This window comes from Sus scrofa, chromosome 15 (assembly GCF_000003025.6).
Source record: "Sus scrofa isolate TJ Tabasco breed Duroc chromosome 15, Sscrofa11.1, whole genome shotgun sequence".
Lineage (NCBI taxonomy): Eukaryota > Metazoa > Chordata > Mammalia > Artiodactyla > Suidae > Sus > Sus scrofa.
Window position 1 is genome coordinate 108524473 of NC_010457.5, and position 27134 is coordinate 108551606.

Genomic DNA, 27134 nt, shown 5'->3' on the forward strand with positions numbered 1-27134 from the left:
TGAACATACACTTTTAAATTTAGGTCCTTTAGGAATAACCTAGCTTGTATATTATTCTCTGCCTGTGTATTTCCTGTATTATTATATTCTATTATTTTCTATATTATTTTTTAATTATAAAGTTTACTCTTGAATAAACATAGCCTGATTTATTTACCTAATATTATTTGGCTGTAAGAGTTGTTTCCAAATTTCGCTCTTAGAAATAGCAGTGCATTGATCCTAATAATACATAAGCCTTTGTAAACAATGATTATTATTTCATCATTGTAAATTTCCACATGCATAACGCTTTGGCTAAATGCTCTATAAAGCCTTAAGGCTTTTGACATAGATGATCAGCTGCCCGCCAGAAAGGAAATTTCACTTTTCTCAGTGGTATGCCTAAGAATCTGGGTGTCATCATTTTTTTTTTCATCTTTGCCAGTTTTGTAGGCTCAAAAGGGATATTTTTATTTTACTTTTAAAATGACTTCTGTGGCTAAACATTTTTTCATATGTTTATCCGTTATATATTTCCTATTATGAACCATCTAAACATTTCCTCTCTAAAGCTGAAAACTTCTGAACTAAATATCACTTTTTGTAAGTAAAAAGTTATTCCACATTAAAGGTCAAATCTCAATTCTTGCTCATTGGGGAAAATACTTTGCTTTTACTTTCCTAAAGCTGGGTATGTTTCTCATTCCAAAGTACATTTTAATGACTACATCTGTATATTTCATTTAATACTTAGGACATTTCTAGCTAAACATGAATTAGAGATTCAGAACTTGGACTTATTTATGAGAAAAACTTCTTAATCTAGGGTAAGTTCTTTAATCTTTCTAAAATTTTTTTTAGTTCTTCATTGGAATACTAAAATCACTGTACATTGTATACAGTGGCTTTGGCTGCTTTAGAGAATATTAGTACAGGGGCTTTTGTCACACTCTGGGTTCATAAGACCAAAAAGCTAACACTTGGAAATATAAATTCAGTCCCATGTAAAACCCATCCATCCATCCCTCCTTTCCTTCAAAAAATATTTGAGTGCTTCCTCTGTGCCATGTACTATTCTAAATAATTTAGACTTAAATCAGTGACAATAGACAACAACATCTTATTTCTTAGGTTGTCTTTAGTAGAAATGGTCTCATGAATAAAGTCTGAGAGATTAAGGATATAAGCAGTAATAATATGTGAATAAAAAGCACCAGAAAGATATTCAGGATAACAAACATAAATGTCTACAAATTGTGGAGAAGAGAAACATGACTGGAAAGGCTAACATTTCAATCCCCACTTGGTTTCTAGCCTTCATAAGGAAAGATTACTAGGAACTCTATCCAATGAAGGTATTAAAATTAAAGTGAAAATTAAAATAGAGATCAAATTGGAAAGGGACTAATCATGACTGATGGTTTCAAGTGAGCGGGGAATAGCTGATCCAGGAACTAACTAGCATACTCTCCAAGCACGTCGAGATTGTCCTGAAAGAATTATGAAACCCGAAAAGGTTTCAACTGAAATTTCTAAAATTTAAAACAAGAAGGTAACAAGGAATTGGAAAACGTTTAGCCCATTTTCTAAACTTAGGAAGAAGTAGTGTAACACCCAAATTGAGTGAAAAATGAATTACATCAGAGCCTTCCTATTTCTACCTTTACTAAATCAGCAGATTCCAGGTAAATAATCATAGTGCTTTCTCATAGTGTTTTTTTTTCTCCCTCTTGAGGAAAATCATAAATGGCAAAGACCTTCAAGTATCAACTCCCAATGAAGCCTTGTCAAAGATTAAAGAATATGTTTGTTAACATAAAAATAGGTAAACATAAAATTTAGTTGAAACTGAATCGTTTGAATGTCTTTGTAGTGACTCGAATGATATAGTAAAGAATAGTTAAGCAAGTTTGAAAAATTGAGGCAAACAATCTTCTTAAGTAAAGATTTTTCACAATTTTTTTAAATTTTATTTTTATTAGAGTATAGTTGATTTTCAGTGTTGTGTCAATTTCTGTTGTACAGCATAGTGACCTAGTCATACATATACATGTGTATGTTATTTTTCTCATACTATCTTCCATTATGTTCTACCTCAAGAAACTGGATCTAGTCCCTGTGCTATACAGTAGGATGTCATGGTTTATCCACTCTAAATGCAAGAGTTTGCATCTACCAACCCCAAACTCCCTGTCCAACCTTTTAATATGTTCTGTGCACATTGCTAGGCTTTTAAGAGTCCATACAAGTCTTCAAGATATAAAAATATGCAGCATTACCCAAACTCATTTGATCACAGAAACCTTGAGTAGAGACCATCTCCTAAGGCAGAGAAGATGTGTTTGGGAGGTTGCAAGGTGATATGTACCAGCCAGAGAAGAGTGGGGGAAAGATTGCCAACAAGCTGGGACATGTGGAGCAATGCTGTGAAGCGGGATGCAATCTGAGAGAGAGAATCTCCAGGGTAGAGAAGTGTCTAGGGTGGCTAAATAAATAGGAATTAACTGCAGAACAGCATTGAAAGAACGAGGCTGGAACTACGCATGAATTAATCACAGACCGTGATGAGAATGTGACTGGCTGCATGCAATGTGCCTCAGAAAGAATAGCACATGTATGATAATCTCTAATACAGTGTTGGATAGTCAGTGGCTAGAAACCACTGACTTCCCTTTACTCATGGTGGAAAGATCAAATGCCTCAGCGCAGTGTTCAAGGCAGCGATAATATCTATTAATCTAGATTGTGAAGAGGAAAAAGAGAAAGCAGAATATCTGTCAGGGTAGTGGTAGCAGCTAGTTTCTTGAGCACTTGCTGTACACAAGGCATTGTTTTTTGCATGGCAGTTCTATTTCCATTTTACGGATGAATGTAACTGGGGCTTAGAGCAATGTGCTTCTGTAAGGTGGCATAGCTAGTAAGTGGTGAACCGGGATTTGAACTCAGGCACGTTTAACTTTGATGTCTGGACTCTAACATGCCTTTCTCTTGCCAGTGAGGTTTGTTACTGTCCCAGCCTTAACTCTAAAAATAGAAGACCCATCATCCTCTCTTCTTTCCTATTTAAATTTTAACTTTCATTCGGGACCTACTTAGGCTTTGCCTGCTGCAGGGAGCTGTCATTTTTTTTCTCTTCCCCAACTCTTTCTCTAAATTCCTAAAGCAATTACTTTTGGTATCACAAATTTTAGCACAGAATCGCATACTCTTCTGAGTACCTTCTGAGTGAGAACTGTTTTCCCACTCCAATCAGATTACAGGCCCTTACCGGGTCATACCTTCTATCTCTTTGTCATCCTCCTCACCGCTTAGAATGTGTCGATGTGGAGTCATCCAAGATGGATGATGTGGATGGATAGTGTTAGAGCCACCTGGCTGGAATCTCAGAAACCCACTGAGCTCCATGACTAATTTGACTGATAGTACCGAGTAGGCAGATTCAAGTTTCCTACATCAAAGTATTGAAGGAATCTATGAATAAGAGTGCAAACGGATACTTAAAGTATAAATGAATAAAAGTGCAAATAAATATTTGATTGGGGTAGCAAAATAGACTAAGGGTAAACATATTGTGGGAGGGTGTAGAATATAGCACTTCACACTCACTTTCACTTACCCAAACCAGTTTTGTTCATTCGAAAGTGTTTGGGGAACAGTTCATAGTAATGAACAGATTTAAGAAAAGAGTCAAATGCAAGACATATAGAAGGCCAAGGGCTTTAATTCCATTACATAGAAAAGAGTGAAAGCAGTTGTTTAAAACTGGAAGAAAAGGGCTGTGTGCTTTATTTCCTAATTGGGGGAATCTATGAATAAATTAGGCAATCACTTGCTCTAATTGATTTAGAGCATGTGAATTCCCTTGCACTGCCAGAGAGGGTTAATTAGATCAGACTGTTGTGTGGCCCTTCCTGGTCTTCTATCACTGACATTTTCCCCTTTGTGTTCTTTTATCTTTTCCTTTTGTTATTTTCTTTTCAATCTCAAGACATACATCCTTTTATTTATATTTTAATTTAAAAAGTTTTTCCGTTTGTTGAACTAGAAAAAGTTGAAGATAAATATTTCTTTAACCAAAAAACTGGGTGCTTCTTATTTATGAATCCCCTTTTCATTTTCCATAAATCTGTTTACAGAAGAATAGTGTAGTCTGTGCATAAACCTTACGCCATGAGAATTATATTCAAAACATTCTGGAACTACTTGCTTTTACCTGCAGCAACACGAAATTGAATTACATTAGTGTAGAGTGATTTGACTGCATGAGTTGTCACAAATATTGTGTAAGCTGAACATTCAGAAATTCCACTCACCTTGGATCATATAGTGTTGGTTGTCATGACACATATCCCAAAGCTCTGTGGAAAACATTCTGAATCAAAGAACATGATTGACTCAGAATAAATTGGAAATATTCTACAAATTTTAAACACTTGGTATAGGCTCACCCATTGCATGTTCACAGTTTACGCCCATTTTTATCCACAAAATAATTTTTAAATGATTTTATCTTTTCCATTATAGTTAGTTTACAGCGTTCTGTCAAATTTCTACTGTACAGCAAAGTGAGCCAGTCACACATTCATATATACATTATTTTTTCTCACATTATCCTACATTATGTTCCATCACAAGTGACTAGATATAGTTCCCAGTGCTATACAACAGGATCTCATTGCTTATCCACTCAAAATGCAATAGTTTGCATCTATTAACCCCAAGTTGCCAGTCCATCCCAATCCCTCCCCCTTGGCAAGTCAGTTCTCCAAGTCCATGAATTTCTTTCCTGTGTAAAGGTTCATTTGTGCCATATATTAGATTCCAGATATAAGTGAAATCATATGGTATTTGTCTTTCTCTTATGACTTACTTCATTTAGTGTCAGAGTCTCTAGTTCCATCCATGTTGCTGCAGATGGCATTATTGTATTCTTTTTTATGGCTGAGTGGTATTCCATTGTGTATATATACCACATCTTCTTAATCCATTCATCTGTCAATGGGCATTTAGGTTGTTTCCACATCTTGGCTATTGTGAATAGTTCTACAGTGAACATGTGGGTGCACGTATCTTTCTTAAGGAAAGTTTTGTCCGGATATATGCCCAATAATGGGATTTCTGGGTCATATGGTATTTCTATGTTTAATTTTCTGTTTTCCATAGTGGCTCTACCAATTTACATTCCCACCAACAGTGTAGGAGAGAACCCTTTTCTTCACACCCTCTCCAGCATTTGTTATTTATTGGCTTGTTAATGATGACCATTCTGACAGGTGAGAGGTGGTACCTCATAGTAATTTTGATTTGCATTTCTCTAATAATTAGTGATGTTGAGCATTTTTTCATGTAGCTGTTGGCCGTCTGTATATCTTCTTTGGAGAAATGTCTCTTCAGGTCTTTTGCCCATTTTTCAATTGAGTTGTTGGTTTTGTATTTTTTTTTTTTTTTTTTGTCTTTTTGCCTTTTCTAGGGCTGTTCCCGTGGCATATGGAGGTTCCCAGGCTAGGGGTCAAATTGGAGCAGTAGCCACCAGCCTATGCCAGAGCCACAGCAACACAGGATCCTACACCACAGCTCACGGCAACGCTGGATCCTTAACCAGTTAGCAAGGCCAAGGATCAAACTTGCAACCTCATGGTTCCGAGTCAGAGTTGTTAACCACTGTGTCACAACAGGAACTCTGGGTTGGTGGGGTTTTTTGCTGTTGAGTTGTATAAAGTTGTTTGTATATTTTAGAAATTAAGCCCTTGTCAGTTGCATCGTTTGAGACTATTTTTTTCTCCCATTCTGTAGGTTGCCTTTTTGGGGTTTTTTTGTTTGTTTGTTTATTTCCTTTGCTCTGCAAAGGCTTATCAGTTTGATTAGGTCCCATTCGTTTATTTTTGCTTTTATTTCTGTTGCCTTGGGAGACTGACCTAACAAAACATTTGTAAGATTGTTGTCAGAGAATATTATTATATTGAAAATGTGATCACAAAGTCATTAAGGGCAAGAATTTCTAAAGACAGCTCAGTCTGATTGTCTACCCCACAGGAAAAAATGGTGATAGTGCTTCGTCATTAATGGATTGGGAATATTATATTCCTAAAAGACAGCAATAGTGTTAACCTAGTGTTCAGTATATCTTTACCATTTACTTTTCTATGCATATTGAAGGTTCATTTTGCAAATGAAATGCTAGTATAAAGAGAAATATGTAAAGAATACTGTTTGAGTGGAAAGAGAAAATCTTCTTTCCTAAGTTGGAGAAGAGATTTACTATGGATAATATATGTGAAACTATAGAAGGGTCCTAAGAGTTCACTTTGGATTGCATTGCTCCTTTTTTAATGCAGCAACATCCTAAAAGGTTAATTAATTTGAAACTCCAATTTTCTTAAAGTAGGATTAAAAGAGTTTGTTGAAGAGACACCTAATAATCCTTTCCTATTACCTATATGTTCTGTGTTCAAGAGAATAAGGGAATATTAGAAAACATGACATCTTTAATATAAGAATATCTCTTGTTAGCAATTGAAAAAATTTCAATACAAAATTAGAAAAATATATGATCAGATATTTCACAAAAGAAAAAAGAAATTTGATCAGCCAATATATATTAAATATGTTCATCCAACAAGGAATAAGGAAATTAAAATATTGGCAAACTTTGGAAAATGTTGAGAAATATATGCACTAGTCTCACAACACATTCTTGTCATATTTTTAAATCAATGCTGCTTTACTGAAAAACAGTGTGGCAATTGTATAAGGCACCTTTGCACTATTTTTGTCTTTTATCCAGTAATTCCATTTTGAAGAAAAATCCTATAAAAAAATTAAAGATTTGACCAAGATTTAAGTTAAAGGATTTTTCACTATAGTGAACTTAATTTTCCAGCAATAAGAGGATTAGTGAAATTACAGGCTATTAATCTAATAGATGTAATAGACTATTATGTGACCGATAAAAATATTCAGACTATTTAATGACATTAAATGTTAATGATAAAATATTTGAAAAACACAGTGTAGAATTAGTGTATATATGTACATACAGATGTGCATATCTGTACCTATATAAATAATGGAAGTACATTTGTCAAAACATTAACATTGATTTTTCTCAGTGAAAATTGCAAAGATCATTTTTATCTTATTGATATATCTTTGCATATTTCAAATCTTAAAATATGTATTACATTTACAGTTAGAATAAAATCAATAGACATCATTAAAATTAAAAAAAAGCAGGTAATCCTGTCCATGATAGAAAGAAATGGGGATATTTAACTACCAAAAGAATGAAGACAGTGCAGGATACAGGCTTCTCATCACTGAGGATCACACCTGGAAGAGAGAATGAGTATATTTATGGATAGAATGACAGCATGTTTGTTAACTGATTTCAGGCTGCCACAGAAAGTTACTCCCACCTCTTAAAATGGTCCTAAATAGAGAACTCTGCCAGCAGTGATCTAATAAACAGTGTTATTTGTCATATACAGCATTCAAGTCCAGATCGGGCCAATTCAGGATCCTGATGAAACCATAAGAGACCTAGGCTCCTCTTTTTCCATTCTGTCCTTCTTGATTTGGAGGATTTTGTCCTCATGTCCAGATGGCTCTAGTATCTTCAAAAATCATATTCATGTTACACACCAAAGGAAAAAAAAAAAAAGAAAGAAAAAGTGGTGAGTGGTAATAAGGCAAATGGATGTGCCACCATTCTTCCCTTTATATCAGGATTATCTGATATTGTCCATGAAGTGCTGCCCAGAAAACTTCCACTTTTAGCTCATTGGCCAGACGGTGACAAGCTCCATACCTTCTAACCAGAAAGTAGCCAAGGAGAATGGGACATCTAGCCAGCAGTGTATGTCAAATCTACCTTGTAAGGTTGAAAGCTTCTGGTCACTGATGTACAAAAGTGCAAAAAAGAGCCTCCGAAGTCTTGGCAAAATTTTCAAATTCTTTTAGATCTTAGTCCTTTGAGATTATTATTCTAATCCTATTTTGATATAATTGTAGCATGAGTGGAAAAGTAGTAAGAGCAATGACTTGATTCTCCATCTTCAGTCAAAGCCAAGGTTGACCAATTATATTGAGGCTGAAGCAGAGGACAAGGAGTCAGAGTTGCTTGGGACAATGATGGTGCCATTTTCAAACCAGGGAATCTAGTGAAGACACAACACTTAGAAAAGAGGCATCGGTAAATCATTATTTTTTCTTCTTCTTAGTGATGCTAAAGCTATGGTCTTTAACTTTACTTTTTTATATCCTGAATTGTTGAAACAATTCCTCTGGTTGATGCAGGCAAGGGTTTTTTTAGTTTTTGGTTTTTTTTCTTTTCTCTTTGTTTTGTTTGTTTGTTTGTTTTTCCTGTCAGTCATTATAGGCACAAGGCTTAGAGCTTTACAGGGACCTACCAAAGTATTCAAGATATAAAAAAAAATTACTGGCTCTAAACTATGAGAATGAAGCCAGAAATCTGAAATTAATCAAAGACTATCTCTGAAGTGTAAAATTGTGCCAGCTTTATTAATTGATACATTTAGAACTTATTAAAAAGTATCAATACATTACATTTGTATTTGGGGATTATTTTCCCCACTTCATAAGAATTTCTAAGGATGTAAAAAGATTGCTAAAAATCATTTAATTCTTATTAAATGAAAAATTCATACATAAATAATTTTAAATCATTTTTTCCTAAATCTCCTACAAAGTTTTACAATAAGAAACTGTATTTAAGGTAATATTCAGGGGTCAGAGGGAAGGAAGGAATGCTATACCATAAATTCAGCCACTGCTTTTCCTTTTCTCTTCTTTCATCAGTAGACTCAGAGGCCTCCAAAGAAATCCCTGGTCTAAGGAACAGAGATTTAAAGAAATCCCTTTCTGTGAAGTCACTTTGGACTCTGGTTCTAGCAACTTTCTGTTTCCTATTAATGTTTTCTGTTTGCTCACCTTTGTTCGTTTCTTAATATATATCGGTACCTTCCAACAAGATAGAGGATATTTAATATGTATGAGTAATCACCTGTTCTGCAAAAAAAGGAGCTTGATTTAAATGAGCTCATCTAATAGATCAGTATAAATACCAGATCATTTCACTAGAGTGTGTGCAGAACTTTGTACATCCCATTTAAGTGAATGGTTGTATGCTCTGAATTGGAAAGACAGCACATAAACCCCCAAATTAATATCCTCTGAAAAACAATGAGTCTGGATGACAACTTTTCAAAATCGATTACACACTAGTAGCCTTGCTTTTGCACAGTTTGCATATTAAACAGATGATAGTAGATTCTGGGCAGAAATACAGACAGTATTACATACTTCAGATCACGCCAGAAGAGAAATCTTTTGATAGCACTTATTGTAGCCAAGAACAGAAGCAACTATATAATCCCCAGCCAGAAGCCCAATGCCAAAATTAATTCTTACAAGAATAAACTGTGTCTTAGTGTGAAGTCCATGAGCTGTAGGGGAAATGCACATGAAAATCCTGGATAGCTCAGGTTACTAGATCTCAAGAGTTATAGTTCAATTCTGGGCTGGCCAGCTAACTTTACAAGAAAGGACACTGCCTAGTGATGAGAGGTCATGTTTCTACCCAGCCAGACATCCCAGTAGTAGCCGAAGAAAGGAGGCATGGTGTTCAGTGACAAAAGTCCCGCACATGACTTGGGTGTCGCAAGCCTACTTGTCAATGTGTAAGTGACACACAGCTTGGTGGGTTAGCTAATGCATTGGATGACAGAATCAGGATTTGAAAAGATCTCAACAGGGAGAATTGATGAGCTGCAATTCAGAAGATTAAATTTAATAGGGATAAATGTAAATTCCTATGCTTGAGTTCAAAAAAAGAAGCAGTTGCCTCCTGTCTTGCTCCCATCCAATTCATTTTCCACACTGCAGCCTGGGTTATCATTTTAAAACACAAATCCGATCATGTCACTTTCTTGCTGAAAATCCCTTAACAGTGTCCCATTGCCTTGAGGATAAAGACAAACTCATTAATGTGGCTTTTGAGAGTCTTCAGGATGACCTGTTTCTTCCTGCCCCACTTGATCTCTCACCCATCGCCCTTGCATGCTGAGCACTTCAGCTGTACAGAGGATTTTTGGGTTCTATGTATGGGACCTGTTCGGGGGCTTTCATAATTTCCTCTGTCCAAAAACCAACTTCATGCTTCCCTATATATCTCTGAGTCTCAACTTAAAGCCATCAGGAAGAACCAGTCCATAAACCAGGTCCATTCTCTGTATTACCATTTATTCCAGTTCCCTGATCATCCTCCTTTCATTCAACAAACATTTACTGAGTGTTTACTGTGTACCAGGCACTGTTATAGACTCTGGAGACAAACTAGTGAACAAAGCAAAGCCCATGTCCACATGGAACATATGCTGTAATGGGGAAGATGTCAGTGGTGAGTGCTTTGTAGGAAAACGAAGCAGGATGAGGAGGTAGTAACAGAGAGTTGGGGTTGGAAGGGCCTACCTTAGGTCAGGTGGCCAGGGAGACCCCTGTGAAGATCTCCTGTCTGTGGAGATGTGAATGAAGGACAGCAGAGAATGATGTGGGGGAGGAGCATGTCCCAAAGCCCTAAAGAAGGGTGGGCTTGGCATGTTTAGGGAACTGCAATGGGACCAGCATGGATGAAGTACACCAAGCAAGGGGAGAGCTGTGCAGAATGTGGTTGGAAAGGCCCCCAGGGATCAGGATTCAGAGGCTATGGCAAGTTTTTGGATTTTCTTCTAAGTGTGATTGGAAGCTGTTGGGAGGCTTTGAGCCAAGGGACTGTCATGGTGAGATTTTTGTTTAGCTTTTTGTTTTAAAAGGATTGCACTAGCTCCTGTGTGGAAAATAGACTATAGGGAATAAATGGAGAATCCCAAAGATGAGTCAGGGGTTTACCACATCTGTCAAGTTGAGACCCGATGGTAGCTTTGATCAGGAATGTTTGCTAATATGCCTCACAGTATTTGTGGTTAGTCGTATGCTAGGAATCCTGCTGGTGCTCGAGCTCACTTCCATAGTCCCAGTGTCCAGCATGATGCCTGGCATAGCACTGGCTCTCCAAAGATATTTGTTGGACCAAGTCTTGCTTTAACAGCAGTTAATGTAAAATGGACTTCAGGATTTTCATTGCCTATAGACTGAATGAGCCAACAATTGGCCAGTTTGGCTGACAAAATCTAATGCTGACTTAAGTTGCACCAAAAAGTTGGTAGGAGGTGAAAAAGAGAGACGTGAATCCCAGGGCACTCCAGGCTGCTTCTGCTCTATTGAGACTATTAACCTAATCCTACACCATTTTTTTCTCTGTCTTCTAATTATGGCAGCCCTCAGTCCCAAGACCACACACTGGATTCATCTGAAGTTCTCTCTGTTAGTTCATTCCTATATTTAAGCAGTAAATTCTCTGTGATGTCACTTAGATTTTTCTCCCTCTCCCCTTTTGCACTGCTCTGACACCATCTGAACAGTAGTCCAGACCTCAGCCTCTCCTCAGTAACAACTCCCAGGTGTATGAGGCTCAAAACAACTTATGACAACTCTGTCTCATATTTTTGAGAGCATCAATAGCCGTGAAGAGGCACCATGTGTTCCTTCACATGGTTTGTCATGAAATTCTCTTTAGGAAGTAGTGGTGACTAGTGAAACATACAGTTCTTGATGGAAAAGCTATTAGCAAAATCTCATCTCTGGGATTCACACAGTAGAAGGAGCATGTGCTTTGAAGTTAGGAGCCCTTCAGCTTCCTGCTACCCCACTTACTAACTTACTGACACACACCACTGAGTCTCAGTTCCTCCTCTGTAAGGTGAAGGTAATAATACAGAGCTTTTGCAAGGACTAAGTGGGATAACATACATTAAAACACTTAGCATGGAGTTTCTGCTGTGGTACAGCTGGTTAAGGATTTGGCATTGTCTCTGTGGCAGTGCAAGTTTGATCCCCAGCCCAGCTCAATGGGTTAAGGATCTGGCCTTGCCAAAGCTGTGGTGTAGGTCACAGTTGAGGCTCAGATTTTGTCCCTGGCTAGGAACTTCCATATGCTGCAAGTGCTGCCATAAAAGAAAAAAAAAAAATGCTCAGCATGATTTCTGACCTAGGTAAATTGGTAATTAGTTTCAGTTTCCTTCCTCTTTGTCCCTATTAAAGATAGAATCACTGTGTGGAAATATACATAATAAATACTGGAAATGGAGTGTGTTGTTTCTTTTCTTTTCTTTTTTTACCTGGGGTGATACCCATATCATTGTATCACATGAAGTTCCCAGGGTAGGGATTGAATCAGAGCTGCAGCTGCCAGCTTATACCAAAGCCATGGAAACACGGGATCTGAGCCAGATCTGTGATCTACACCACAGCTTGTAGCAATGCTGGCTCCTTAACCTGATCTTGTGATCAAGGCCAGGTAACATTACCTTGCTGATAATAGAAATTCTTAGCAAGCGTCTAGGAAACAGAGATTTCACAGTCTGAGTGGAAATAGCCTTACCCTTTGGTAGATCCCAAGAATTCACAGAGAAAGAAGTCTCTTGGGAAAGAGCACACACAGTGGTCTTTTCCTTGTCATAGATTTGAAAATGGGGGCAGAGAGAGAGACTTGATACAACTCACTTTTGAGGATCTTTGTAATCTGTAAGTTTTTTATTTTATTTTTTGTCTCTTAAGAACATTTATTTCCTATCTAGTATGAAAAGACTGTATTATGCTTAAAATATTAAAAGTTCCCAATTTTTTTCTTTTTTATAGTGATTTTTATTTTTTCTGTTATAGCTGATTTACAGTGGTCTGTCAATTTTCTACTACACAGCAAGGTGATCCACTCATATATACTTGTATACATTCTTTTTTTCTCACATTATCATGCTCCAACTCAAGTAACCAGACATAGTTCCCAGTGCTATACAGCAGGATCTCATTGCTTATCCATTCCAAAGGCAATAGCTTGCATCTATTAACCCCAAATTCCCAGTCCCTCCCCCTCCCTCTTGGCAACCACAAGTCTGTTCTCCATGTCCATGATTTTCTTTTCTGTGGAAAGGTTCATTTGTGCCATATATTAGATTCCAGATATAAGTGATATCATATGGTATTTGTCCTTCTCTTTATGACTTACTTCACTTAGTATGAGAGTCTCTATTTCCATCCATGCTGCTGAAAATGGCATTATTTTGTTCTTTTTTGTGGCTGAGTAGTATTCCATTGTGTATATATTACCACATCTTAATCCAATCATCTGTGGATGGATGTTTAGGTTGTTTACACATTTTGGCTATTGTGAATAGTCCTGCAGTGGACATGCAGCCTCAAGACAAATGATAATGAAGATACAACTACTCAAAATCTGTGGGATGCTGCAAAAGCAGTGCTCATAGGGAAAATCATAGCAATACAGGCCTTCCTCAAAAAAGAAGAAAAATCTCAAATCGACAACTTAACCCATAACTAAATGAATTAGGAAAAAAAAAGAACAAATGAAACCTAAAGTCAGCATAAGGAAGGAAATCATGAAGATCAGACAGGAAATCAATAAAATAGAGATTCAAAAAACAATAGAAAAAAAAATCAATAAAACCAAGACTGAGTTCTTTGAAAAGGTAAACAGAATTGACAAACCTCTGGCCAGAATCACCAAGAAAAGGAGAGAAAAAATCCAAATAAACAAAATAAGAAATGAAAAAGGAGAAGTCACAACAGATACTGCAGAAATACAAATAAGAGAATGCTATGAACAATTGTATACCAACAAATTTGATATCCCAGAAGAAATGGGCAACTTTCTAGAAACTTACAGCCTGTCAAAACTGAATCAAGAAGAAATAGATCAACTGACCAGGCTGATCATTAGAGATGAAATTGAATATGTCATAAAAACACTCCATACAAATAAAAGTCCAGGACCAGATGGCTTCACAAGAGAGTTCTTCCAAACATTCAAAGAGGAACTTAGACCCATTCTCCTTAAACTTTTCCAAAATGTTGAAGAAGAAGAAACACTCCCAAAGACATTCTATTATGGCACCATCACCCTAATACCAAAACCAGACAAAAATACCACAAAAAAATAAAACTATAGGACAATATTTCTGATGAATATAGATGCAAAAATTCTCAACAAAATTGTAGCCAACCAAATCCAGCAACATATAAAAAAGATCATACACCACGACCAAGTGGGATTCATCCCAGGTTCACAAGGTTAGTTCAATGTACACAAATCAATCAACATCATTGTAACAAAATTGACCACATTACCAAAAGAAAGGGCAGGTGTGTCAGGTGCTGTAGGTAGCATAGAACCTTTCTCTGCTGATCCTCCCAATGATACTTTGAAGGGAAGTTGTTCTTCTGTCAGAAACCACATGATCATCTCATTGGATGCAGAAAAAGCATTTGACAAAGTCCAACATCCATTCATGATCAAACTCTTACCAAAGTGGGTATAGGGGGAACATACCTTAACATAATAAAAGCTATTTATGACAAACCCACAGCAAATATGATACTCAATGGAGAAAAGCTGAAAGCCTTCCCACTAAATCTGGAACAAGACAAGGATGCCCACTCTCAGCACTTTCATTCAGTATATTATTGGAAGTCCTAGCCACAGCAATTAGACAGACAAAAGAAATAAAAGTTATCCAAATCAGAAGAGAAGAGGTAAAATTGTTACTGTATGCAGATGACATGATACTATATATAGAAAACCCCCCAAAACTACTCAAACTGATCAACAAATTCAGCAAAGTAGCAGGATATAAGATTAACATTCAGAAATCAGTCACATTTCTGTGTGCTAACAATGAAATATTAGAAAAGGAATACAAAAATACAGTATCTTTTAAAATTGCACCCCAAAAAATCAAATACCTAGGAATAAACCTGCAATGTGTAACTTTTTGTCATGTAAAGATGAATAAAATACCATCTTTGCCTTCACTGAAGTTGCCCACAAATCAATACAACACAGGGTAGGAAGAGGTACATTTGCTTGGAGGCAAACCTAACATGTTCTGGGGGAGACATAAATAGAATATTCTAAAAAAAGGAGGTTATAGTGTAGAGCTGGGCCCAGAAGAAATGCGGTATTTATATGTGAGAGGTTTGAGGCATTTTCAACTAAGGATAAAGACAAATGGGAAGAACTAAGGAATCACTCTAAATGACTTCAGTAAGAGGTGGAGAGAGGTTAAAAGGGTTCAAACCTTGAATAAAAGACCAAGAAGACTATTTTCTAGTTGAATTTAGTGCGAGTTTTTGGGTAGGTTAGAAAAATGATGAAAATGATGGTTAACATAGATATTGTGAATATTTGGTAAATAAGATGTAAAGTTGAGGAGATGTTAGGTAAGTCAAGAGCAAGTTGGGAGGCAATTGTCAAAGCTCAGCCAGGGGAAGGGAAAAACCTTAGGTCCACTTATGAGAACTCTTGGAAGGAGGTCATATGACTGTTGCTTGTGAGGATAGCATATGTGCTCTCAGGACAGGGGAATAGCCCTGGACCTAAACATAGTTTTCTTTCATTCCACTGGCTTTCCAGTATTCTCTTTGTGGTCCTATATTTTTTAAAATAATTTTAATTGCTTATTCACAATGTTGAGTTCATGATATCTTCATGTAGGAGACAAGCAGGTAATGAGATATTCAGGAATTCCCATTGTGACTAAGCAAGTTAATACCCTGACTAATATCCATGAGGATGCAGATTCTATCCCTGACCTCGCTCAGTGGGTTAAGGATCTGGTGTTGTCACATGCTGCAGTGTAGGTCACAGATGCAGTTCAGATCCCAAGTTGCTGTGGCTACAGCGTAGTCTGGCAGCTGCAGCTCTGATTTGACCCCTAGCCTGGGAATTTCTTCTATATGCTACAGGTGTGGCCGTAAAAAGAAAGGGAAAAAAAAAAGAGGAGAGAGAGGGGGATTTTCAAAGAATATTCTCAGTCACTCATCACATTCTTAGCTCAGTGTTCTACCTGTGACACTTTGGGTTACAGTTACTCAAATAGCCTTAGGGCCATTGGTTCTGTGATTTAAGAAGCTGTGGTTATACAGACAACTATGTTTGCATTTATTAAATATTGTAATTATTTTGCCACTTATTTCAGAGATATTAAATAGTACCATGTGATGAAACCTGTTATAAGATCCATATTACATTTTTCTAATCCCTGAGTTAAAGAGATAGGGCTGAGAGCCTAGGGAGAGCAAGACGGTTAGAGTTTGCAGAGTATCAGAGAAGAGAGATATACATAGTGAACTCCAGAACTAGGTAGAGAATCTCTCTTGAGTTTTCCACAGAATACTGATAAGAGCACATAAGTGAGGAAATTCCCAAGACTAAGAAAATAACTCCCAAAAGGATCCAGGAAACAGTACCCAGAGCTCATACAGGACCAGGAATGCTACCTGTTCCCACCAATAATATTGTAAAAACCTTAAAATCCACCAGACATTGGATAAGATATGTATAAACCCATTGCCCCTGAAGTAAGGCATTGTCAGCCTAGGGTAAATGCTGCTGTAATCCTACCTAACAAATCTTAAAAGCAAAGCCGAAAAGGATTAAGTCTTTTCAAATAACTCAACTATACCTCAAAGATATAAAAATATTTATAAGAATATAAAAATATTTATAGGAATATAAAAATACTGAGCATCTAACAAGGTAAAATTCATAGTATCCAGCATCCAATAAAAGAAGAAATAGTCTAAATATCTCTATAGCTATTAAAGACATTGAACTGTAGTAAAATATTTTCCCACAAAGAAAACTCTAGGTCCAGATGGGTTTATTGGTGAACTCTACTAAGCAATTTATAGGAGGAAATCATAGGAATTGTACAGAAACACATCCAGATAAATAAAGAGATGGGAGTGTTCCCCACCTCATTCTATGAAGCTGGCCTTACAGGGACAGCAGAGCCAGACAAGGATTAGAAGAAAGAAAGCATTAGATTGGCATTCTTCATAAACTGGTATTAAATTACTTTTAAAAATTTAGCAAGTTGAACTCAACAATATATTAATATATATATATATATATATATATATATATATATATATGGACCAAATAGAGTTTATCCTAGGAATGCAAGGTTGTTTAACCTTTGAAATGAAGCAGTATAAGTCACATACTAACAGACTAAAAAAGAAAAATTGTATGATCACATCAGTAAACACAGAAAAATATGTGAAATGATCCAGTATCGTTTAATGAAAGATACAAATTTAAAGAATGTTATTTGGGGACAAATTTATAAAACAAAAGCAAGAAAATTATCAAGTACAAAATTCAGGATTGTGGTTACCTCTGAGTAAAGAGGGAAGGGAATGAGATTGGAGTGTAACCCCCTCAGGGATTCAAAGTAAAAGAATATTCTTTTCTCAAAGCCATCAGTTAATACAGTGTTTGTTTTATTTAAGTTAGTGGAGGGTTTTGTTTTTGTCTGAACTTGTGATGTAACAAAAAGATATCTATTTGCTGCTTTGGAAACTCATAACATTTCTGTACTGAAAGGAATATCGTCTGTACCAAGTATTTTTGTTAATGTGATATGATATTTTCTGTAAATAGAATGAACTGCTCTTTTAAGTGCCGTTACCATGTAAAAAATAAAGTAAGATTAGTACCAGCAAGCCCCAAATTAAATACATAAATGCTAATAACCTAGTTATTAGATATACACAATGAGTTGTGCCTAAACTACCAATTACATTTTTTTCTATAGTTCACTAGTCAAAATATGATTTATAGGTATTCCAAACAGTTCTACCATGTTGTCATCTTTATTTAGACCTATCCCAGAATTGAACTCCATCACCTTCTCCTACTGTTGCCTTGCCAGGAATGCCTCTGCAAATTGCACAAGAATTTTACTAGGTTTATAAACATTTTTTGTCACAACATCCATATACCATATACGTACCACGATAAACATATTTCACATTCATTTATCTAGAACATTTTGCTGAATGGATATATCCAACTTGCTACTTTCTTTCTTTCCTCTTACAATTTTTTTTATTCATTTACTCAGCAAACATTAACGAGTACCTATGAGGTTCTAGGCATCATTCCAGGCCAACAAGGACAAACAAAACCTATCCCTCCCTTAATGTGAAATAGACCCATCCACAAATAATTGAGATATTTACAGATTACTTTGGTCCTCAAGCTCAGCCTGAAGACATGAGAAGGTAACTTGAAGATGTCATTTGAATGGCGTCTTAAAGCATGTTTGCCTAGCAGGAGAATGGATGAATTTTCATTATAGGTCTAAAGAAATTGCATGTGCTATTTGTATATTGTCCAGATGCATGAAGTTGCATGGCCAATTCAAAAAGAGATTTCTGATGTGATGGAGTGCAGAGCACTTAGCAGAAGTGGGGTGTGAAAGATAGGCATAATCTGTCTTTGAGCACTTGCTTCTGCTAGATTCCACAAGTTTCTATATCCTGAAAGTTATCTCATACTCTGTCGTAGGAGGCATTATCCATATTTTACTGATAAATTCAGTAAACTTGAAAAAAACGAAGTAATGAGGCCACAGTCACACATGTGATTAGTGTCAGAATCCAAGTCCCCTTAACAGCAAAGCTTGAGCTCTTCCACTCTTGTGATGCTACTCCTTGCCATGAACAAGGAGTCCTAGGTGTATTGGTTCAAGCACTCAGTCAGTAAAAGCTTTATTATTTTTGTGAATCCTCATGTCTGTGTGACTACTATATTCCTAAAGCATATTCTTCTTCCTTTATTATACTATTTATTATGTTATATTGTATCAATGCATTATTTATTTGTATCTCCTCATTAAACCCTATGGTTAAGTATCTGATTCTTCTCAAAAGGACAGTATTTATTGAATGGATTCAAAACAAGTGAATCAATAAATTGATGAAGGGATGATTTGTTTTTTTTTCCAATGCTCTTTAGTGAGATAAAGACAATAGTATAAGACCATATAGAAAGCATTGGATTGTCCTGACTTTAGATTTAAGCTCCTCTAAGATTCATAGAGAAAGAAGGAGGATTCTAAAGAGACCACTGAAAAGTTGTGAACTTATGAATAATTGGATAATGATGAAGGACCGGGTCCCTCATTTTTGTCCTGAGGAGCCTGGCTGGAAGATGCGCTATAACATGGTACAGAAACTTCAGCTGTTGTCTTCTGATTAGCTTATTATCCGAGCAGCAACACATGCAGGGATGAAGATGGTATTGCAGGGGGCAGGGTGGCTTGCTAAGAGAGATGGTGAGATAAACACTTGAGTCATTATCTTGTACTGATCCCCAATACCTTTTCAGCAAAAGCTGTATTTTTTTTTTCCAAGAGATGGAAGAATTTTCAACACATAAGAATTTATAGTGCTGAAAACTCAAAAAGTCTCCCTAAGGAGAAATGTATACCAAATAGCCATTGACATAAGAAAATAGTATAAATTAATGCACTTATAGTTTATGGTTACTGAAGAAGGAACTGAATTTACAACTTCAAACAGGTTTGTGTTCCTTAGAAATTCTGGAAATCAATCAGTGGCACAGAAATTGATTTGCTAAAGGAGAAGAAAATTGATTCTTAATATTGGCAACTACATCAATTTTTTTTTAATTCTGAAGGAACAACTTTTAGAAACAAGTTTATTAACCATTAGGGAATTACTGGATACTTAGTTTCTTAGCAGACTTCCCAAAGAGAAGTATTTATGGCCTCATTAGAAGATAGATTTTTATCGTTCCAAACATCATCTTCAAAATTGCAGTCTCTGCTATGTCAAAGATACGGAAATCAAAAGTTAAATGAAATAGAGCTGTCTCTGTGAACGACAAGCATTGCATCACATTTTAGAATGCTGCTTTGCATCAACGTATCCAATATGAAGTAGTGGGAATCTGAACACATTTGCATATTCCCCATTCGTGATATAGTGTTGGCATTCTCAAAAAGAGTAATTGTAGCTGATGGCAATTTTCATCTGAAGAGATTTGTGCGTGTTAGCAATATACCATCTTCTGTCAGCATACGAAGAGCATATGGGGCCCATTAACTCACCAAATCTGCCACTGTTCTGCAAATTTTTATTAAACAAGTGCAGTCTCTAATAGTCACTTATGTTATAGAATGCGTATCAAATGCTATCAATAAACAAGGGGATTATTTTCCCCCAACAAGAATGCATTTGAAGTGTATAAGAAGGCTTGACAAAAGAATAAAACACTTTAAGTGATCACTACATTAATATAAACATATCCCACTGGGAAGCCAACACATCTAAGTATCATATGCACTTTAATGTTTACCACTAAGATGTTCTCAGTGATCCATCTTTTTCACAGATTTTCTTGCTGTTTTTTCTTTCTTTATGGTTTCTCTCATCTCTAGCAATGAATCTGGTTGAAATTAAGCCAAAAGACTCTGCATTTATCTGTGCTTTTTAAAAGGCACCATTGGTGTTGAGTAGTTATGATTAGCTTCAATGGTATACAACCAAAATAACTGGAAACATAACCATCAGGGTGCAGTGTTTCCTGAGCAAGTCTTCCTGAATCAATGGACATACCAGGAAATTAATAAATATCTAAACCAAAGATTGTCTTCCTTATGAAACACTTTATAGGAATTAAATCAAATAGTTTCCATTGAGTTGAATTCCAGGAAACAGGAGCTTAATATAGAAATCCCATTATCTAAATAAATCTAGAGAAATCTCAAGAGGGGCAAGGCCATAGTCCCCTTTTAGTATGTAATAACAGTTACAATGAAAATGTCTAAGGCTTAGCATTTCACTGGTACCTCTTCAATTTCTATAATAACCCTTTAAAGTAATCAAGAGCAAGTAGTACCAGCCCTTGGGTAAAACAGAAGGATAAGAAAGGGAATATGTTAGTCTCATAGTCTCTTCTAGAAATTTGGAAGTAAGGAAAGGAGGGAGGAATTGGGGCAGTGGCGGGGAGAGAAAGAAAGGAAGGAAGAGAAACAATCTGTCGTCAGAACCAGAACAAGAACTTTGGGCTCTTGCTCTCTTGATATTTTTTGTACCTTTCTTATCATTTCAAAATGGAAGACCTTTCCCACATCAGGCTCACTCGTTTTCAACTTCTTGTAAATAAGATCTTTGTTGAAAATGACATACCTATCATACATTAATATTTCACCTGTTCCAATCACTGTGTCATCTAAATAATATGTGGAAAATGACTAGACTTAAGCTCCAGGCCCTGAGAGAGAACTTTGCAGTAGCTCTAAGGAAATGTGAGTTATAAAGGAAGTTAAGTATTAATTATAACACTTGTCATTTTTTTAAAAAAGCTTGGTAGTGTGTGTAATTTTACCTCATTTTCTCATTTGCTACTGTTATTTAAATCACTTCCCAGCACTAAGCATGTGCATAAAAGATTGATTGTTCCCAATTTAACCTTTTAAGTAAAATGTATTCTATTAATTAAGTCATTACAGTTCCCTCTATTTTCTATTATGTTTATTCATTTATCTTCTGTCCTAAAGACAGACATCTGTGTCAGTGAATATTTTGGAAAAAAGACCCCTAATTTTTGTGCCTATCACCCATTTGGATGTTCCCACACTGTTTTTTGAAATAGTTTATGTTAGTGTTCTAAAGAATTTCAAATTGTCAATTAAAATAATGATCAGTATTCCTACTAAAAATAGTAGATAGTATGCAGCCAAAAAGTTAAGTTACCATGTTCAACCTAACATGGCTGGGGAACTTGCAATATTTCAATTGGCTTAGATTTAATGGCATAACTGATGCCTGTTTAAAAAACAGACAAAAACAAAATAAAGACCTGACCCTGTATATATTCCTTTTTCAGAATAACTGCACAAAATGAGACCGTATGTGTAGTCTTAAGTACTGTATTTCCTTTACCTTTCTTTCACAAGATGAACTAGGAGCCAAGTAAACTGGGAGGTAAACCCTGCTGTGGGTATTGGATTATCCATGAGATTGCAACTGAAAGTACCTTGCCCTCTTCCTATTCCTTTATAATCCCAAGCAAGTTAAATCATAAACATCACCATCATTAAACTCACAACCTTTATCCCTCTCACAGTTTCTATTTATCAAAAGTTTTCATTTATTGACACATACATACCTGGGACTGTGCTATGTACTTTTGTACATTTTTTTTTCATTTACTTCTCACAACTCCCCATGTAGTATTTTTCGATTCATATCATAATGTCCTCAGAAGGTAATGCATGGAGCTTTATGCTTTTGGAGAAGAATTCAGAAGTGTTCGGTGACTTGTCCTACTTAATCATCAGACTCTTTGGAAGATAGAGAAGCCCAGCTCTTCTCTCAGACATGTGTCATGTTCTTCTAGAATACAATTCCCCATCCTCTCCTTAAGGAGTGTAATACTATCCTAGTAGCACAGTTGTGATCCAAGACCTAAAGAGTCAAATCAAAACATAGTGACAGTTTCCCATGGGGAAACTGAGGTTTAAAGGGACTTAGTAACTTGCCTTTTAAAGCTGGAATTCAACCCACATCTGTCTCATTTTTAGCTACCAGGTTATTCTGTAACATCTAATGTAAATATCTTTATTTAGTTAATCATTCATGATTATCTAATAACTAATATGTATTAAGCACTTACTCTATGATGTTCTATTTCGTATAAACTTACACATATAATCTTCACTGTAAAGTGGTGGGGAAAACAATGTTATCTTCATTTTATTCATGATGAGATTGAGGACCAGAAAGTTAAAAATAAATTGCAGGTAACTAGTAAGTATGCAAGTCAAGATCTGAACTCAGACAGTTGATTTCTCATCTGTTTCATAGAGATGAATTATTTTAGCTTGTAGATTTCCAAGCATGTTAAACAAAATTGTAGCTAATACTTGATAATATTGGTCACCATGGAAAGATTTCTATTAACAACGTATATTCAAATTAAAAGGGTAATAGTTTTCTAACATGGGGTGCTTTTCAAGTATTTCCTTACGTTGAATTCATGCTACCAAAAAATTTGAAAAGTATTAACAACTCTTCTGGTCCATCACAAATAGAGTGGTTAAGAGCACCATGTTTAAGTTCTGACTCCTCCTCTTATGAGGTATGCCTCAGGGTCTTTATAACGATAATAATAAGGTTTTTGTGAGCATTAAATGAATAACAGATATAAAGAGATATAGAGTAGAACCTGCAAATTGCAAGTGCTCAGTAGGTATTAGCTACTAGTACTATTTTTTTTTAAATCATGATCATTGTTTTCTAGGGTTTTTTTTTTTTTTCATTTATACTGTAGATTCCACTATAAGTTTTTTCATACCAGGGAAAGACAGAATTTGGCTCACAAAGGGATCCTGATACATATTGATTGACATCTTCAACTGGAAATACAAAGAGAAGTCTAACAAGATTTTTAAGCAGTTAATGCCAGTAAAATCCGAAACATGTAATGCTTTTATCTAGAAAATAAATAGCTTAGAAAAGGAGGGCAAAGTGAGTGCAGGAAGATTGATGAAGATTTTTGTACAGTAACTGGGTCAATGAAATGTGACTGAATATTGTTGGCAAAGGATGAAGAAGGTAGGTTACTCTGAGACCAAGCCAGTGTTCAGGAAAATGGAGGTGAGCTTCCTTGTTAGCAGAGGAGCAAGGGTGCTTCCTTGCTTCTACACTTGGGCAAAGGTGGGGTTTTATAGAATGCTATAGAATGTGACTCATGGTGAATGTTGAACACCTGCTGTTGAATAATGAAGTGATAATCTACACAGAGTTGCTTAAGGATTAAGAATTTTGCTTCTGTGTTCATCAGAGATATTGGTTGATAGCTTTCATATAATGTCTTTGCCTAACATTACTCTCAGGGTAATACCAGCCTCATAGAATGAGTTGGGAAATATTCCTTCCTCTGAATTTTCTGAAAGAACATCTGTAGAATTGATATTATTTCTTCCCTAAATGCTTGGTAGAATTCACCAGGAAAGTCATCTTGGTCTGGAGTTTTCTTTCCTGGAAAATTGTAAATATAAATCCATTAAAAAACAAACTACAAGGCTATTAGATTATCTCTTTCTTCCTATTTAAGTTTTGTTAATTTGTACCTTTCAAAAAACATACCTATTTCATCAGAGCAGTGTTAATCTAAATTTTTCGCACCTAGTGAAGCTAGATCTTTCTTCCTGTTCTAATGGATGTGCCTGAATTATGAAGGTTTTCACTCTGGCTACTGGGAGTAGAAACTTTATTCTCAGCCTTGTGTGAACTTTGGACACTGTGTCCTTTCCCCATTGGAGTGGTTCTGTCCCAGGTCTTGGGTAGTTTCTTCACATGCATATATGATCATCAGCATTTAACTAATGACTTGAGGGTATCCTCTGCAGATCTCAGAAGGAATCCTGTATAGCTCTCTCCTCTCCCAGTTCTCTAACCTGTGAACCTAATCTGTCTTGCTTTTCCTCCAGCTTTGTACCCTCATATCATTGGACTCTTCCTGTGTTCCCCTCCCTATACCACAACCTAGAAACTTTCTCCAGACAGTAAGCTGGAGCGATTGTAGGATTCACCTCACTTGTTTTCTATCTTTCAAGAGTCACTATGCTCTATTGCCTGATGTCTAATTTCTTGAAAGCCATTGCTTCATGTTTTGTCTATTTTTTTCCATTTTTAATTAAAGTGTAGTTGATTTACAAGTTGGGCTAATTGCTGCTGTACAACAAAGTGACCCTGTCATTCATATGTGTGTGTGTATGTGTGTGTGTGCATGCATATATATATATATATTCCCTTTCTTATATTATCTTCCATAATGGTCTATCCCAAGACCCAAGAGACTGACTGTAGTTCCCAGTACCATACAATAGGACTGCTTATTCAATCCAAATGTAATAGTTTGCATCTACTAACTCCAAGTTCCCAGTCCATCTCCCTCTCTTCCCCATCCCCCTTAGCAACCACAAGTCTGTTCTCCATGTCTATGAGTCTGTTTCTGTTTTATAGATAGGTTCATTTATGCCATATTTTAGATTCTACATGTAAGTGATATCATGTGGTATTTGTCTTTTTCTTTCTGACTTACTTCACTTAGTATGAGAATCTCTAGTTGCATCTACGTTACTACAAATGGCATTATTTTATTCCTTTTTATGGCTGAGTAGTATTCCATTGTACATATGTACCGCATCTTCTCAATTGATTCATCTATCAATAGACATTTAGGTTGTTTCCATGTCTTGGCTATTGTTCATAGTGCTACTATGAACATATGGGGTTTTGTCTAATTTTAAAACTACTTTCAGAAGGAATTATAAATTTGCTCCCTTTTGCTCCACATTTACCAGAAACAAAAGCCTGGTTCTTGAGGATTGAATGTATATGTTTCTGTTATGCTCAGTGTTTTATTACATGTTATACAGCTTTAGATCCTTGCATTTAGTTTCCATTTTTGGCAGATATATAAACAACAGCCCAGTTAAAACAACTGAAGGTATTAGAAATTTTTAAAATAATGAAATTATATTCACAGAAGATTTAATGAACATATATTTCCTCCCAGCTGTCTTTAAAATATCTATGAATAGAAATGAAGTGCCCCAGGCAGGCTGGGGGAAAATTTTTCTCAAATCTTTGCCAGTAAAAGATTTAACTTATTACAAATCTGTATGAATTTATTGCTTGAAAAATGGCTGATTTACAGGCAGATCTGATCCTTGTCTCTTTTATTTCTTTGCAGTGCCAGATGAAAGCAAAGTCCGTTCATTGGCTGAACACAAACCGGGTAAGAAATTCCTTGTAACTGACTTTATATTCTGCTTCCTGGAAATCTCTGGCTGTGGTTGAGTAGCAGTTGGAACCTGTTTTCATCCACTCGTCACTGAAAGGCTTGCTAATTAATACATGAGATATCTCTGACTTCCACAAAGATGAATTGTTGCTTGGCCGTGTGTATAGTGGCATAATGTATGCTGACTCAGATGTTTGAGAAGAAGGAAGAAAGGTTTCCAAAAAAATAACTATAAAACCAGAAAATCTTTCACCTGTACACCAGCTGAACACTTAGAATAACAAAAAACTACAAAGAAAACCCAAGGAAATTTGAAATTCTTTTCCATGACGACTCTCACATTACAGTGGCAGGACAAAGGGTTCCAGAATTAAGAAAAAAAAAAAAAAAAGTGGCCACTTCTTCCTTCTTGAGAAAATAAGTGTCTTTTTTCCTGTCATCAAAGGGGATTGGGGCTGAAATGACTGTATTATCTTTCTTTGGAGTCATGAATGAGCTCCCTGGAGCTGCCCTAGGAAATCCACAGGGATCTCTGAGTGTCTCTGGGCTCTTTCTCTGTTTTGTGTGAGATTCCTTCAGGCCTAAAGTCCGAGTTTTTCTTTTCTTGCTGAGTGGTCCTGCCTTCTATTCCTTTGCCCTTCCTTCAGCATCATTTATTCACATTAGTTGAAAAAACCTAAAGCTACAGAGCTAGTAAATACAGTAGTAACCCCTTTCCTATAAGGGTGCATTATTGGGGGGAAAATAGCCATTTTGCTCTTAGTAATGCTACTCCAAACCACAGGAGGGTTGTGATTTGCTGGCATACCTTCATTTCTGAAACAAAGTCTTTCCGGTCCCCAAGCATCTCCTGTGTTTATGTGCCAATTATGTTTCCAGCAGTAAGTGGCCTTGATGCCTCATTACTTCCATCACGTTCCAGGGCAAGATGATGATTTTTTTTTCTTTTCCTTTTCTTCTTCCTCTTGATTCACTAGTGATAACAGCAGGGAAGGGCTACTTCCCAACTCTTAGATGTTTTTCTTTTCTGCCCCTCCTAATAAAGAGCCTAAGAGGTTAGATCACTGTGAAAGAAAAGATTTCTGTGGGAGTGATAAATTGCCACATGCTGCTTGTTCCCATCATCCTTCTCCATTAAATCCTCTGCTACTGGAAATATTTTTAGGAGTCTGGGAAGGAAGTTCTCATGCCCAAGGAACTCCAGGGATAGCCTATATTATTTTCATCTTAAATGCATGGCACTGCTTGTTCTTAGTTCTCTTACATGTTTTAATACTTGAAGATGAAAACATTTTTACCTGCTGGGATAGGCTTCAAGACAAGAAGTGGAAGCAATATTTTTAAAGAATGTTTAGCAACTTGGTCTTTGAAAACAAAAAAAAAAAATAAT

General features: G+C 36.2%; 1 protein-coding gene across 6 annotated transcripts in view; it reads left to right on the forward strand.

Annotated features, from left to right (window-relative positions):
* Nucleotides 1-27134, forward strand: part of PARD3B (par-3 family cell polarity regulator beta) — a 1031031-nt gene that overhangs the window by 642016 nt on the left and 361881 nt on the right. For all 6 annotated transcript variants that reach the window (XM_021075042.1, XM_021075045.1, XM_021075043.1 and 3 more), the window contains one exon: nucleotides 25694-25738. In XM_021075042.1, the coding sequence (XP_020930701.1) occupies nucleotides 25694-25738 (45 nt within the window). The remainder of the gene's footprint in view (nucleotides 1-25693; nucleotides 25739-27134) is intronic.